This window comes from Pagrus pagrus (genome assembly GCF_965226575.1).
Source record: "Pagrus pagrus genome assembly, chromosome: 19".
Lineage (NCBI taxonomy): Eukaryota > Metazoa > Chordata > Actinopteri > Spariformes > Sparidae > Pagrus > Pagrus pagrus.
The window spans coordinates 1,250,073-1,266,812 of record NC_140203.1 but is presented as its reverse complement, the minus strand read 5'-3'; the positions used below and the strand labels follow the sequence as shown (position 1 = coordinate 1,266,812).

Below are 16,740 nucleotides of genomic sequence, written 5' to 3'. Positions count from 1 at the left end.
GATCATGAAACTTAAATATCTTTTATTTTACCGTCATGTTGTTACTTTTACTTGTTACTTTACTACAAGTGCAGAGGAGGTGCTCCGTCTCAGTGAAACTCTCCTCAGTGAATTAAGGTTAAAAAAACATGTTGGATGGAAACTCTCACTCATTAACATTAATGCTGAGGCAACACTGCCCCCTGCTGGTATATTAAGGTACAGCATCCAGCAGCTGTAACGCAGCACAGTGTCGTGTAATAATTAATATCTTTATGTTTTAAGAAAACAAAACAAGAGAAGATTTTTCAGGAAAAGTTTTATTTAACATAAAATAACGATGTGACAGCAGAAGAGACGTTCAGGTTCAGCACCTCGATGGTTTCACATTGAAAACCAGATCACATGAACGTAACACAGTAAACAGACCATCGTTCAGTAGATGTGACATTTACTAAAATATACATTTCCTGTGAGCGCAGTGACGAGCAGACGTCACGTATAAAACAACAGTGTCACCATGAAGCTCCGACACGTTTACGCGTTTCTATAATACGTCTGACTTTTATTCTAGTTCACCAGGATTGTTCTTTACGGTCCATATAAACATTTTCTGACTCTACATTTGTTTTAATTTAATATCACGACAGACAACAAGCAGGACCGACGTCAGAAGCAGCTGTCAGAGGTAATCTGATGGAGGTTCAAATACACATAGTTCAACACAGACTGAAGATATTTAAACAGGACGCTTCATCCTCTGAGAGAAGAAGACACTTTGTCCATTTAACACCTGATCACCTGAAGCTATGTTGATGAAGGAAACTAATAAATCTGATAAATGCACCGGTGAGTGTTTCATTCTGTGGAAAAGAAAAGAAGAAGGGACGCTGTTCGAGAAGATGACAGTCGGCTCGTTGAAGCCAGAATCCACCGAACAACAAATGCAAATATTTTTCCGCAGACAGAGTTCATCCTGAAAAATGTATCAACGTACGGAGGAAATGAATGAAGGAAACTGGGGAAAAACAACTTCTTCTGTTATATTTCCAGCAGATTAGACACATTTTAACGGGCAGAACCAGTTTGCATGTTAAAACAGTTTGATTCATGTAAACACACATCGATCACTTGATTTGGCGTCTGTGTAAACAGTTAAGATGTAAACTGATCAGAATGATTTCAGTCAGATTGAAGATTGAGTTGATTAAATTAAAATACGTTTGACACAACTTTCACACTGCTCAGAGAGTTTTAAAGGCTCATGAACATGATAAACTTGCGCTAAAGGCGGACGACTTTTATTAACAATCAGAACTACATTCAAAAGCCCGTCGATAACTCAAAAACAAGTCGTGTCGTCTCCTCACAGAAGACGTGTCAAACTAAACGTTACTAAGCTGCTTCTGTCTGCGGAGGATTTATAGACGTGTAGAAAAATGGAAGCGTTTGGTTTCAGAGCAAAAGATGAAGTTTGGCATTCAGTGGTCGTCATCAGAGGAGACGGGAGACGGACTCGTGTCAGTGCTGCTGGAGTGTGTTTCATGATCCACAACTGCAAACGTTTACACGTGTGTGTGTGTGTGTGTGTGTGTGTGTGTGTGTGAGATGATTTGTGGGTAAATGAAGATGTTTGCAAACTCTTCATCTGATCCACAAACAAATACACAACTCAACAACATGAAGAACAAAGGTCGATTTGAAGACAGATTCACGTTATATCTTTATGTTCGGTGTGTATTAGTTTGTGCATATGTTGATATCTTCTGTGTCTGATCATGAAACACACCTGTGTCACCTGTACTGAGGCCGACTCCTCTCCACTGGGAGTGTATGTATGTTGTGGTTTAAAGCACTGTATGGAAGACGCTGGTGTTTTACCGCACACTCTGAGACATGTGCAGAGGAGTCAGCATCTCCTCAAAGATGGCTCCCTTCACGTTGGAGCCTCTCAGGTTCGCCTCCTGAAGGTCACATCCCGACAGGTCGCAGTTCTGGGAAAAACATACGACACTTGAATGTATCACGGATGTACAGCGTGTGTGTGTGTGTGTGTCTGTGTGTGTGTGTGTGTGTGTGTGTGTGTCTGTGTGTGTGTGTATGCGTGTCCTCACCTCCAGGTCCGTCCCTGCCAGCGTGGCTCCTCTCAGGTTACAGTTCTTCAGTTTGGCGTTTTTCAGTGTGGCGACTCTCAGGTTGATCCCCGTCATCTGACTTCCCTCCATGTCCACACCCTTCAGGTTGGCTCCTGCACACACACACACACACACACAAACACACACACTCAGACATGAGTTCAACACAAACTCCACCTGCCCAGGTAGGTCTGAAGAACACGTGTGATTGGCTGCCTCACCCTCCAGGTTGGCTTTGATTCCAGCAGGATCTTCAAAGTTACAGCCTCTCAGCGACGCTCCTTCAGCGTTGGTGCACAGCATCTTCACACCCTGCAGGTTGGCTGCCTGGGACACACACACACACACACACACACACACACACACACACACAGTATGAACAGTTAGTTAAGATGTCTCCGATCACAAACGTGTGACTACACGAGCGCGGCGCTCACATCGAGACAGGCCATGGACAGGTCGGCTCTCTCCAGGTTCGCCCCGCTCAGGTTGGCGTGGGTCAGGTTGGCTCCTCTCAGGTTCGCCATCTTAAAGTTGATGTAGCGCAGATCCAGACGAGACAGATCTGCACCGTTGAAGTTCAGACCCTGCAGACCACAAACACACAATGTAAAATATGCTAATGATGCATTATCTCATGTTGGGTTCTCTGTTAATCACACCACAAATCAGAAAATACTGTCAACAGCCATAAAAGAAATACATTTTCTCCATGTTCTTCATAATAAAATGTTAATAAATCAGGCTGTGAATGATGTATAAACAAACTCTGTGTCTGATTGTCGCTAAAATAAAAAAATTCAAAATGCAGCATCCTGTCACTGTTCGTGTTCATCACTCTGTGGTTGCAGTGTCCACGACACCGTCTAATGTCACCGGTAACAGCCGGTCAGCACTGAATCATCTGAATCATCTGAATCTGCTCGCTAAAGTTATCAAACGAAGTGGAGTGAAAGGATTAAAGAGCAGAAAACAGAAATACTGAAGCAAAGTACCTCCAACGTGTACGTACGTTCAGTTCTTCAGTAAACTGCAGTTAGTTATATCCTATTTCTGTATATCGATTTCAATTATAGGTTATCGGTCTGCTGGATTAATAATAATCTGTGCAAATATCGGCCGTGAAAAATCTGTATCGGTCAGCGCTTAACAGAGACGAATGAAACTGGAAAGTCTGGTGTCTGTCAGAGCTGCTGACTTCTGTCTCAGAGTCTGAGGAAAACTCATTTTAAAAACACAGATTGTAAAATGTCACAGAAGACGACGAGTTATCTGTGTTTCCACCTGTAGAGTCTCCACTTCAGCGTGTTGATTTTTTTTTACCTGACATCGCAGCTCTGACTTGGTCGTCGTGGCCAACAGGAATCTGATGAACTCCTTGCGGGTCAGAGGGGAGTGGTCATCAGGAGGCTGGGTGGACTGAACAAGAGACACACAGGTGGAGGTCAAACGTCTGCAGAACGTGTGCTGCACACACACACACACACACACACACACACACACACACCTTTATGAGGGTCTCCAACTGTTCAGCGAGCTGTTCGATGCCAAAGAACCGAGCCTCCTCCAGCACACCTGCAGAGGAAACACTGCAGGTGAGAACACGCTGTGACCTGCGACCTGTTGAACAGTGTGTGTAAGTGTGTTTTGTACCCAGAGGGTTGATGCCTTCGTTGATGATGAGCTGTCCGTGTCTCAGATAATTCAGAATGGGTTCAAAGTAGTCCGGACTGCGATCTATCAGGTACGCCCCCTGAGAGTCCTGCTTGTTCCCCCAAACATCTGAACTCAGGGAGACGACGTCAGTTATTTAAAGGAACAGTTCGCTCAACAAGTAAAATACAGTCACTATCTGATGCTGATATAAAGTCAGGTGAAGCTTCGCAGTCCACAAAACATTTCTGGAGCTTCACAGTAAAACAGCGTCGCAGCGTTCTGCTGAACACCTGAAGTCATCTGATGTTTCTTTGGTTGTTTCTCTGTTTTAAATCAAGTCTCCAGCTGCTTCAGTTGTTTTACTGTGAAGCTCCAGAAATGTTTTGTGGACTGCGAGACTTCACCTGACTTTAATTTTTGGTGAACTGTTCCTTGAAAATAAAAAAAGTAAGCGTTCATTGAGTGACTTCACCTTTCTCTCTGAACATGTGTGCCAGCATACTCTCAGGCTCTTTACTGACCAGCGTGCTCCTGAGCAAACACACACAAACACATGATGTACAGTAAAATCATACAGTTAAATAAACATAAAACAATATGATGAAGACACAGTAAACTCAACACTGACGAGGGATCGTAAACAAAAAATCTGTATTGAACTCGGCGGGAGCAGAGCTAGTTAGCTGTTAGCATTAGCAGCACAGAGTCCTGCAGTGTGTTTGGCTAACAGAGCTAACAGCTAACAGCTGAACACAAAGGAACATGGAGTGGTAAACAGTCATTAACGGTCATATTTACCTCGTGGTGGTGAAGCAGCGTCCGCCGACGTTGAGCGTCAGCCAGTCAGTGTGAGTCTGACCCTTCTCGGGGCCGCCGAGGTCGTCCTGAGGGTCTACACACAGGTAAAGTTACTGAAGATAATATTGGCTGTAGGTGACACAAACTGCTGTTGTCTCACCTACAGCCAATATTATCTTCAAAACCTCCGAGCCGTCATTAGTGTAAATTCTGGTTACAAAATTATACTTTATTAAGTATGTGTAACTATTTTGATCACTGAAGAGTAATCAATTGACTCAATAGAAATGTTTGAATAGAAAATGATTGCAGTGTACCAGCTGAAGGCGACACATCTCGTTTAATTGGATTTTTGGGCCTTTTTCAAATTTTTATTAATATTTTTAAAGGAAAATCTGCACGTTTTTTTAATAGCTCCCAGGTTCTGTGACCCATCGAGTCAGACTCAGAGTGTCTTCCTGTACTTCAACCAGAGGAAACAGTGGATGACAACATTCAGCTGCTAAAGTGTAAAAGAATATTTTTACATTCGTTCACTTCTGCAGAAGATCTGAATACTTGTTTCAGGACTCACCTTCAAACGACTCTCCCTCTGAGATGTACAGCACGTCATCGTCTCTGCAGGCAGAAACACACAATCACATCAGAACAAACTCAATGTTTCATGTATGATGCTCTGACTGACTCTGAAACGAGGTCCACATGGGTCCACAGGAGGGGGCGAGACTTCAGCTCTCTAATATATTTCACAATCATCTAATGACATCAGATAGATGAGTACACTTTACTGCAGAAGGATTACTTTATATTTAGCTTTGATTACGGCGCGCAGTTGCACAAATTTTTCGCCAACATCTTGTACTGATGACGGGAGAGTCGGGCCGAGTCTCTCCAGCACATCCCAAAGATCTCAGTGGGGTTCAGGTCTGGACTCTGTGGTGGTCGATCCATGTGTGAAAATGAGTCTCATGCTGCCTGAACTCTTTCACAATCTGAGCCCGATGAATCGAGGCATTGTCATCCTGGAACACGCCCGTGTCATCAGGGAAGAAAAAAACCCATTGATGGAAAAACCTGCTCATTCAGTATATTCATGAAGTCAGCCGACCTCATTTTTAGGGCATTTTTTCAGATAAGCTTCACTGACAGGTTGTTTTCTTCAGGCTACACAGCTGTTTAGTCCCAGTCCCCTCAGTCCTCTTCACTGTGTGTGGAAATGTTCTTACTTCCACTATTAAGCACAGCTGTGAGCTCTACTGTTGATTTTTACCATTTCATTTCACCAAACGTTTAAGTGATCTTCCATCACGATCGTCCAATGTTTTTGTCCGACCACATTTCGTACTGAAGATGAAGGTTCACCACGATCCTTCCAGGTTTTAATAATGTGTTGGACAGTTCTGGACCCAGTGTCAGTAGTTTCAACGTCTCCTTAGTTGTTTTCTTTGCTCGAGTAGCCAATAATTTGAGTCTTCTGACACAAAGTGACACCTTTTCCTCGACCACAGGATGTTTCTTCTGACAGGCTGTCTGCATCACGGCATCAGTTAGTTAAATAACCAGCGGAAACATATTGATCACTGCAGTAATTATCCAATGGAAGTCTATCACCTCTTTGCTTAATTAAATCCAGGCGGTGCTGATGAGGTCAAATAAAACAACAACAAAAAATATTCACATAACCCAAAACATAAAATTCAGATATGTTACAGAATAAACAATGAAACATGTTGCTATACACAACTCAGTGTGAGTATTTCTACAGTGCAGTACTTTAACTTGTACCAGAGTATTTCTACAGTGCAGTACTTTAACTTGTACCAGAGTATTTTTTAAAGTGCAGTACTTTAACTTGTACCAGAGTATTTCTACAGTGCAGTACTTTAACTTGTACCAGAGTACTTATTGTTTACAGTGCAGTACTTTAACTTGTACCAGAGTATTTTTTTTACAGTGCAGTACTTTAACTTGTACCAGAGTACTTATTGTTTACAGTGCAGTACTTTAACTTGTAACAGAGTATTTATTTTTTACAGTGCAGTACTTTAACTTGTACCAGAGTATTTCTACAGTGCAGTACTTTAACTTGTACCAGAGTACATATTGTTTACAATGCAGTACTTTAACTTGTACCAGAGTATTTCTACAGTGCAGTACTTTAACTTGTACCAGAGTATTTTTTACAGTGCAGTACTTTAACTTGTACCAGAGTATTTCTGCAGTGCAGTACTTTAACTTGTACCAGAGTACTTATTGTTTACAGTGCAGTATTTTAACTTGTACCAGAGTATTTCTGCAGTGCAGTACTTTAACTTGTACCAGAGTACTTATTGTTTACAGTGCAGTACTTTAACTTGTACCAGAGTATTTCTACAGTGCAGTACTTTAACTTGTACCAGAGTATTTCTACAGTGCAGTACTTTAACTTGTACCAGAGTATTTCTGCAGTGCAGTACTTTAACTTGTACCAGAGTACTTATTGTTTACAGTGCAGTACTTTAACTTGTACCAGAGTATTTCTACAGTGCAGTACTTTAACTTGTACCAGAGTACTTATTGTTTACAGTGCAGTACTTTAACTTGTACCAGAGTATTTCTACAGTGCAGTACTTTAACTTGTACCAGAGTATTTTTTACAGTGCAGTACTTTAACTTGTACCAGAGTATTTCTGCAGTGCAGTACTTTAACTTGTACCAGAGTACTTATTGTTTACAGTGCAGTATTTTAACTTGTACCAGAGTATTTCTGCAGTGCAGTACTTTAACTTGTACCAGAGTACTTATTGTTTACAGTGCAGTACTTTAACTTGTACCAGAGTATTTCTACAGTGCAGTACTTTAACTTGTACCAGAGTATTTTTTACAGTGCAGTACTTTAACTTCTACCAGAGTATTTCTGCAGTGCAGTACTTTAACTTGTACCAGAGTACTTATTGTTTACAGTGCAGTATTTTAACTTGTACCAGAGTATTTCTGCAGTGCAGTACTTTAACTTGTACCAGAGTACTTATTGTTTACAGTGCAGTACTTTAACTTGTACCAGAGTATTTCTACAGTGCAGTACTTTAACTTGTACCAGAGTATTTCTGCAGTGCAGTACTTTAACTTGTACCAGAGTACTTATTGTTTACAGTGCAGTACTTTAACTTGTACCAGAGTATTTCTGCAGTGCAGTACTTTAACTTGTACCAGAGTACTTATTGTTTACAGTGCAGTACTTTAACTTGTACCAGAGTATTTCTACAGTGCAGTACTTTAACTTGTACCAGAGTATTTCTACAGTGCAGTACTTTAACTTGTACCAGAGTACTTATTGTTTACAGTGCAGTACTTTAACTTGTACCAGAGTATTTCTACTTACACTCGAGTACAGGAGCTGAGCGCTTCCTGTGTGTGTGACGTCACAGTCTACCTGCTCTCCAGTCTCACCTGATTAGCGTGATGTCATCTATGAGGCCGCCGTTCCCGTTGTAGACACTAGAGGCTCTGATCCCCAGTTTGGACCCGGCCGCGGACAGCAGGTCCTCCAGGGAGCCGAACACGGCCACCACCTGCGGGAGAGCACCGGTACCGGCCGTCAGCCCGCGAGGCGCCGCACACTCAACAAGATGTCCGACAGTAACGGTTAGCTGTAACCAGCTGACGTCATGCTGAGCTAAACTAGCCTGTTTTGTTGTTGTTGTGCGCGAACACATGAAAGCTAACGACACAGCTAACGTGTTGTCCTCCGCAGCTTACCTTTCCATTCGTGGAGGTTCCGTTGACGAACAGTGTGACTCTTCTCATGGCAGAATAGGATCAACCGAACCGGGTCCGACCCATTAGAACATCAAAACATTCTTCTTTAACCTCTTTCCTTCCTTTTCTCCTCACTCCGCTCAAACGCACAGGGAAGCGGAACTAGCCAATCAGCTGCTCAGTGCGAAAGGCAACAGCCAATCGGTAAACAGAGGGGGCGGGACCACCACATCTCAGCAAAGCATCACAAAATAATTAAATGTTTTTATTATTGTTTTGAGTTTTCATTCACTTTATTATTCAAAAGTAGATTTACTCTAAATTATATTATTTAATTAATTATTAATTAAATTATGTGTCTATATTATAATTATAAATCTGCATTTCTCTGCATTTTGACAGGATCGATAATAATTTAGGAAATAATATTAGTTACAGCAAACAGACAAATTCTGACAGAAGAAGAAGAAAAGTAACAAATATGGCCGATTTTAACTTAAATGTATTAAACTTATTTCTTTGCTTAAAAGAACTTTACAGACACTTTATAATGACCATCATTATTAACTGGTAAATTTATAGTTTATTAGATTTAGTTCAGTAACTTCACTGTTAGGAAACAATGAAATGGTTCATAAAACATTTATTAAGTTATTATAAATGTTGAAAAACATCAGTTCAACTCTCTAACGGCATCCAAATAATGTTTATAATGAACTACACAGGATTTATTAACGTTTATTAAGTATTATGAACATCAGCTGCAACTTTCCAATAAATGATTGCTCATAAATAGGTTAAAAAGCATTTCATTGCTCGTTAACAGTGAAATAACTAATAACTATTATATATTATACTAAGTTTAACTATACATTTGCCATTTTTTATTATATATAATTGTTTGTTTTATTTTTAATGATATGACAGATAATATAAAGTGTTACCAAATATATATTAAGATATCAAAGACCAGCAAAGAATACAGAGGACATGACCTCAGTGACGCTACAGTACGTCCACTCTCTGGTCTGTACTGACAGATATTCAACTTTTTACTCTAAAACATTTATTTAATAGCTTTTCAAATTCAGACCAATGTAACTTCATTACACAAACGTGATGAGAAATGATTCAGTGGAGACAAAATCTTGTCTGAACTTTGGAGCAGTCAGTCTGCACATGATTTTTGTTTTTTCCTTTGAGCATCGTTCTTGTTCGCTGTAATCGAGTTGAATAATAAAATAAGTCAAACTTGTTTTTACAAACGGCTTTATTAAACAAATTATTCACCAAGACTTAAAATAAAAGCTTCTCATAACAAAACAACAGCAAGAAAACTGTGCAATTAAAGTCCCAGAGTTCATTTGGCAAAGAAAACAAAATCTTTTGTTGTTTTTTTAAATCTCAATCATAAATTAATTTGAGTATTGCATCATCTTCTGCATGAAAAACTCCAAAACCAAAACCAAATCTCAATCTTTTATTTTATATTCCAAACAACTGAGCGGATCTGCTCTCACGGCGCTGCAGGAGGAAGTGAAAACAATCGGCCAACAACCTCAACACGACTCTGAAAGGCTTCGACTGGGTCCAGTCTCCTGTTAGTACTGGGAGCTGTGGGACCAGTTCATGTTGTATCCCTGCAAGCAAGCAACTGTGATTCAGCAGGCAAACTATTAAAAGATATCACATGGTGTCGGGAACAGATGAAGCAGCAGCAGCAGCAGCAGCAGCCTGTTACTGACCAGAGAACAACAAGAATTTAAATATCTTGAGGAAGTTAAGAGGAAACCAGTCGGAGGGATTTAAAAAAAATCCTTAATGAAATAAATAAACTGGCTCTGGAAGTGTGGAGGAAAACTAGGAGGAAGGATTAACTGAAGTGTCAGCATGTTGTTGGCCAGCAGATGATTCCTGCAGGATCCTCATGTTCTGCTCCAGAGCCCGGCAGACAGCTCGGACTTGTTCTGTTAAAGTGCTTCAAATAAGGCACATAAAAGGAAGACATTCATAGCCACTGAGTTAAGGCTTAAAGGAACAGTTCACCCAAGAATCTAAATCCAGTCATTATCTCCTCATCTCTGGTTGAAGTCTCGTAGTCCACAAAACATTTCTGGAGCTTCACAGTAAAACAGAGTTGCAGCGTTCTGCTTCACAACTGAAGCAGCTGGAGACTTGATTTAAAATGGAAAAACAACCAAAAAAACAACAAATGTCAGCCATCTGATGTTTTTTTCGTTTTAAATCAAGTCCCAAATGTTTTGGCGACTACGAAGCTTCAACCAGAGGGGAGGAGATAATGACTGAATGCTTATGTTTGGGTGAACTGCTCCTTTAATAAGTGAGAATAATGTGGAATAATAAACACATCATCAGTTTGTGTTTGACCAGTCAGACTCCAGGTTAGAATATTAATCTACCTGCACTGAGGTTACCTGGTTACAGTAAATCTGTGTAAATGCTGCAGATCAATGATCATGTTTCTACTCTCGACTTTATTTTGTAAGAACGACTTACTGTAACTGTTTCAGTCAGACAAAAAGCTGCTTCCTGATTCATTTTTTTGTGTCTGTTGGTTTGTTTTAGAGAACCGAGATGTAAATCTCAGAGGTGGAAACCGACTTTAGACCTCTAGAGAACACAGTGTGGTAGATTAGTGAATGTGAGGACGTGTCTCCATGTATAATAATAATAATAATAATAATAATAATAATCGTTCCTCTCGTCTGTTTGAAGTCTTTGTCCTGCACATGCTCACTGGACTCAGTTTCTTGAACACGTTTAATGACTCAGATCAGTGCAGACAGTCGAGCTCAGGTCCTTCATGTAAACACCTCAGCAGCTCAGGTGAACGTTCACATTTCAAACAGTATCTTTGTGAATGAGACTAAATTAAAGGCTGAGACGGACACGTGGTCACTAGCATCTAGTCCAGTGTTAGTGCTGGGTGTGAGGATCAGGTAATCAGAGATTTGGCCTCTCAGGTGTGTTGTTAAACTCAGGTGTGTGAGACTTGTTAGAACTACAAAGTAAAAGCTTCCTCAGGCTGAAAACTCTTCGTGGATAGTGTTCAGGTTGTTGGTAATTCTAATGAAGGCAGATCAAGCTTCTCCTCATCTACATCAGCTTTATGTTTTATGGTAAAATCATGACATCATCTCTGGCTCACTTCCTGCCCCACAGTTTTCCGCTCGTGGCCTCAGTCCAGGTTAATAAAAACTATTCGTTCCCACTGTCCTCTGTGTCCTCCTCCTCTCCTTCAGGCTGTCCCTCTCCGTTTCTCTCCGGGTAGTTGAGGATTTGCCGGTTGGCCTGAATGATGTACTGCTGCTGTTTGAAATACACCTTCAGCACTCCTTTGATCAGCACGAAGGCGATGCCACCCTGTGGAGGAAGAGGAGGACAGGATGGATCAGCTGAGCGACATTTGAACACAAGAAACAAGAAGAGGAACGATGTGATAATCAAGCTAAAACCTTTCACACTGGACAAAAAATAACATCTGGGTTTTGTCTTTAATGTGAATGTGCACCATCAGATTCACTCCTGCAGCTGACACAGATGTTAATCAGCTCCAGCTCCGATCAGCGCTGATGATTTGATGCACGCTGAAGTTCAGGACGCTGGCTTGTTAATACTTTTCACATCCGTCTGTTAAATCAGCATTCAAACATCATTCAGTCGGCGTTGAGTTTTTAAAAGAGAAACTGAAGTAAGAAAGTCACCAGTGTAACATCGTCACTGGTCTCAGATCTGTACTGAGCACGTGCAACTCTCAACAAAGACAAAGAAAGAAGAGAGACATCTCACTCCTGAGAAACTTCTAAACATCAGCTTATTTCTACTCTTATCAAATACAGTAAGTGTGAAATTTATAGCTCCTACACTGAACTTTCATTGTGTTGGTTCTGGCAGCCACGTGGACAAGAGATGACGATGGTGCTACAAAGAGAACTTTGTTTTGGTGCCGTACCACCAGACTACAGAGCAGCTTCTTCCCTCAGGCTGTGAGACTCCTCAGTTCATCCTCCATGAAAATAGTTTGAAATTTTCTGACTTATCCAACCTGCTGACAGACATTAAGAATAACTACACAGAAATAACAAGTCTTCTCACTGATGGTCTTGTGTTCTTATGTAGGTCATAAAGACCAGCATCAATATTAAAACCAGTTAAAAACTCCTTGTCGTATGTTTACTAAGTTAATGTGCAGACTACAGTACATGATGTTTACTCACCAGTACAGTGCGCTGGAGATTGGAGGGCATCCGTCCGAACAGCAGCCGTCCCACCAGACTGGCGATGGAGGGAAAGATGAGAGCTCCACACAGAGTCCTGGACACAGAGAGGTGATCTCCTGAACCGGGTCCGTCCACAGGGACACGAGGCAGATAACTGCTGTTACCTGAGGGAGAAGACACAGACAGCCGGGTCATCTGATCACATCGACCAATCACTGATAGAATGTGATGATTATTGTGTGTGTGTGTGTGTGTGTGTGTGTGTGTGTGTGTGTGTGTGTTCATACCTGGCTGGAGCTTCCCCCTGTAGGAGTATCTCTGCCACAGCCTCACTAAATAATCCTCCCAGCGGATCATCTTCCCCAGGACCAGCACCACGGGGATGGTGGGCAGACCCATGAGCAGGAACAGAGGGTCGGCTCGCTCCATCACGTACAGCCCCTTCTTATGTCCCACCACCTGCACACGAACATACAGACAGCTGAGGGTCCAACAGGCCGTCACACTCTCTGGGTTTACAGCCTGTCTTGTCAGTATGTTGTTAACTCTGCGTACCTGCATGACAGTCACAGCTCCGTATGTGACAGCTGACCAGTAGACCGTCCCGACCACCACCCCAACAGCAGCGAAGGGACTGACCCGGGACAGGGCTCTGTCCACCTGCTGGAGGAAATACACCAACGGGCCTGAGGAAAGGAAAGAAAGACACAAGTATGTTATGTAGAAATACGCAATGTGTTTTTAGGACAATGTTTAACTATGGATCTCAGTCATTAGGAACATCTGTAATTTCCAGCCTGATGAAGACCCTGTGACAAGACATGTTAAATCAACATGTGCGACTAAATAAAAGTTTTTTATTAAATCTTTACTCTTCATTCGACCTGAACTCCATCAGCAATGTTTTTTCATCGTCAGCTCCTGAAGGTTTCCTCGACATACGACACGAGAGACTGACTGAACACTCGGCCTCCATGTTGTAAAGCGTCACTGACCCATCTTGGGGAAGGTGATGTGGTATTCAGTGCCACACTGTGGGCAGCTGACGGCTCCTCCGCTGTTTCCTTTCTGCTTCTCGTCGAGCCAGCGCTGCAGACAAGACTGATGGATCCATTTAGTGCAGCCTTTACACCTGCAGGGGCTCACCCACTCTGCACTGTGGTCGTCTCTCTCCGTGGCAAAACACACCCAGCAGTGCCTGGACAGGACACACACACACACACACACACACACACACACACACACACACAGAGTGATGTAATACAAGAACTCTATTACAAAACAGATACAGTTTGTGTTAATAAAAGGCAACAAGGCGGCCAATCACAGCCACTTCCTGTTCTGTATTTACTAAATAAAATAATTGATGTGTTGTGTAAACACACTCTTCTAATCACATAATATGGAGCTGCATTTTTAGACCATTAAAGGGCCAGTTTGCCAGAATCACAGCAGAGTGAAATGGTGCACTCAGCCCAACATGACGTTCATTCAAGAGATGTGTTCTTACTTCTCAGGCTGCTCCTCAGCAAGCGCCATGGTACTGAACAGACTCTGCTGTCCTGGATGTTAACATGAAGCCATCAGACTGCAGCGAGGACCTTTGAGAAGAGCATTTATACACCGATTCAGTCAAACAACCACACACTTATACACTTTACAACACAGTTTCAGTGGTGGAATATAACTAAGTGCTGCATCATGTAAAGTTCATAAAGCAAACTTGTTAGCAAACAGTTCTTAATGAAATATAATCTCTAACGAGGCCACAGCGAGTGATAAATGAAGGATTATTGTATCATTTCTATTCACACATCCTGCAGACACTGAACACTGAGCCTCATACCAACATTAATGTTGTGTCCTGTAATCTCTCTCTTTAATCTCCGTTTTTGGTCTCCATCAGCTCCTGAGGGAAATATCTGTCTCTTTAGCTGCTAAATGCTCCACTAAGTTCACCAGCGAGTCTCTAACTGTGTCTTGTGTTACACCTGATCCATCGTTGATATGAAAATATTGATTCAAACCGCTTTAAGGACGATTTTGTGGTTCTTTTAATTTACTTGAATGTTTCCATCTCATACTACTTCTCCTCCACTACATTTCTGAGAGCTACTTTGAGGATATGAATGTTGAATGTAAAACATTTGATCAGTTGATAAAATGTGATGCATTTATGGACCATGTACTAAACAACAGGATTTAAAGTTATTATACAATTAGCTCATTGGTACTTTAACTTCAGGTCAGAGTCAGACCTCCCTCCACCCCTGGACAGTCAGCCTGTAACTTGCCAACACGTTTTGGTGTCTTAAGATTAACTCCACTGTGTCTGAGCCCAGTGAAAACGACCTGAACGTGAAACCAAACTGGTGACACTTTTCTGCCCCCGTGACGTGACAGCAGCAGCTACTATGAACCGAAACCAAGAGTAAAGGTATTCTTGAGCTAATCGAGTTAGCTGCTGTTACAGCTTTAGAGACAGAAAACCAACATCGACACCCACATAAACTCTGCTCCTCTTAATGTATCCCACTTCTAGATCGTTTGTCAGCAACTTCACTTCAAACACCTGCTCTGACCTCCAAGACAGAACTCATGCTAATGCTAACAGGAGATAGCCAGTTAACTTTTACATTAAGCTAGTAAACGTCACCTAAGCTGGGCTAACCGATAATACAGCTGACTTCGTTGATTGTCAGTTTATAAATAAGTTGTGTGACACCGGTACAAAAACACCACTTACCTGAAAAATAAGAATATATCCGAATATGAAATGTTTTCTGTACTTCACTTCTCTGCTGTTTTCTAATCTCACGGTTGTGTTGATCACTTAGCAGGACAAGAAGACAAGCTAGCAGCTTTCTGATTGGTCGGCGCCGGTGACGAAGCTTGTTGCATTCGGGACGTGCGGGAAATTACAGACTTTTCGTTTCAAACGGAAAATACCGTTTTTATCAGTCTTGTAGCGACAAAAGAAATCTGTGTTGGATGGTAACCAAGCACATTTATTCAAGTACTTGGCTCCAGTGTGTCAGTATACAGCATTATGAGGTACTTGTACTTTACAGCTGACGTGTTACAGACAAAGCAACTAAGATAAATGTCACCTCAAACAGCTACAGTCCACATTTCCGCTAACATGTTAATGCATCACACAGTGATAAACAGGATACATTTTGTACACTGAATACTTGCTTCTTATTATATATTTATAATACCTCTGTACTTTTAGTATATTTTGAATGCAGTACTTTAACTTGTAGTGGTGTAATTATGTAGTGTCATTTTTTGACTTAGGTAAATGATCTGAATACTTTTCACACCACTGCAAACAATAAAGCTGTTCTGTTAAACACTGTAAGTCATTTCTCTTTGTCATAAGCTTTGTGTTACCTGCTTTATTCATCTTTATGAAGATCCATCCATACTGCAGGCTCTTCTTGTTATTGTTGTTACATATCTGGGTACCACTCTCTAATGACAATGCAACTACAGGCACTACTGATGCTATGCTCTAGACCCTTTAGAGACATAAACACATATTTTGTTTGTGAATAATATCTTGTGCTGGTTGGATCATTTGACCATTTATTTGTAGAAAATGGCTGCAGACCATCTGAACCAACATCCTTTAAAGGTGCACTATGTAGTTTTGGGGAAGAATTTTTTATCAGAAGAGAAAGACTGAATAAACTGAATAAATAAACTGACCTTAAAGGACAACACAGTTTCATACTGATTTATTTTGTTTGTATGTGGCGGACCCTGCCACCTTTCTAGCTTCCAACAGTGTTCTGGGACCTTATTTTCCTCTGAGAGCAGCTTGTTTATTCACTAATGGAAAAAAAGTTTGTGCTATTACCTCATTAATATTGTAAAAATTAAAATTCTGAACTTGAATTTGTGCCCCTTTAATTATAGTACATATCATAAATATTTACTTATGAACACTCAGCCTACAACAGAAACCTGATGATTTAAAACATTTGATTAAAGACTTGTTAACATTTATAACTGTAGACTTAACAACTAAAACCTTTAAATTATGATTTTTTTTACACTTGTAACTGCAGATATGATTTTAAATCTCTTTATTAATGACACAGAATTGATGAGTTAGTCAGTGAAGAACCAATAAACATTGATTAATAGATAACTGCTACATCATTAACAAAAAGAGAAGATAAACA

The 16,740-nt window shown here is 41.0% G+C and overlaps 2 protein-coding genes across 5 annotated transcripts; both read right to left on the bottom strand.

The window, feature by feature from the left end:
- Positions 1-281: 281 nt before the first annotated feature.
- LOC311275344 (BTB/POZ domain-containing protein KCTD9-like) lies at positions 282-8,471 on the bottom strand. The gene is made up of 12 exons (XM_084383810.1): positions 8,307-8,471; positions 7,998-8,119; positions 5,143-5,186; positions 4,569-4,662; positions 4,243-4,301; positions 3,768-3,896; positions 3,622-3,689; positions 3,438-3,533; positions 2,552-2,701; positions 2,336-2,441; positions 2,094-2,227; positions 282-1,973 (listed from the first exon to the last, which is right to left on the bottom strand). The coding sequence occupies exons 1-12, from the start codon at positions 8,352-8,354 to the stop codon at positions 1,857-1,859; spliced, it is 1,167 nt and encodes a 388-aa protein (XP_084239936.1). The 5' UTR covers positions 8,355-8,471; the 3' UTR covers positions 282-1,856.
- Positions 8,472-9,558: 1,087 nt separating this feature from the next.
- Positions 9,559-15,401, bottom strand: marchf5l (membrane-associated ring finger (C3HC4) 5, like). Of its 4 annotated transcripts, none has more exons than XR_014624857.1 (8): positions 15,294-15,401; positions 14,058-14,148; positions 13,543-13,745; positions 13,103-13,233; positions 12,835-13,006; positions 12,545-12,711; positions 12,199-12,372; positions 11,583-11,690 (listed from the first exon to the last, which is right to left on the bottom strand). XR_014624857.1 is itself a non-coding variant. In XM_084383819.1 (7 exons), the coding sequence occupies exons 2-7, from the start codon at positions 14,084-14,086 to the stop codon at positions 11,526-11,528; spliced, it is 867 nt and encodes a 288-aa protein (XP_084239945.1). In that variant the 5' UTR covers positions 14,087-14,148; positions 15,294-15,401; the 3' UTR covers positions 9,559-11,525. The 4 variants fall into 4 exon arrangements, 2 of the variants coding, with proteins under 2 accessions (XP_084239945.1, XP_084239944.1); XR_014624858.1 differs by having other exon boundaries at positions 11,600-11,690; positions 12,192-12,372; XM_084383819.1 differs by lacking the exon at positions 12,199-12,372 and having other exon boundaries at positions 9,559-11,690.
- Between the last annotated feature and the right edge of the window lie 1,339 nt (positions 15,402-16,740).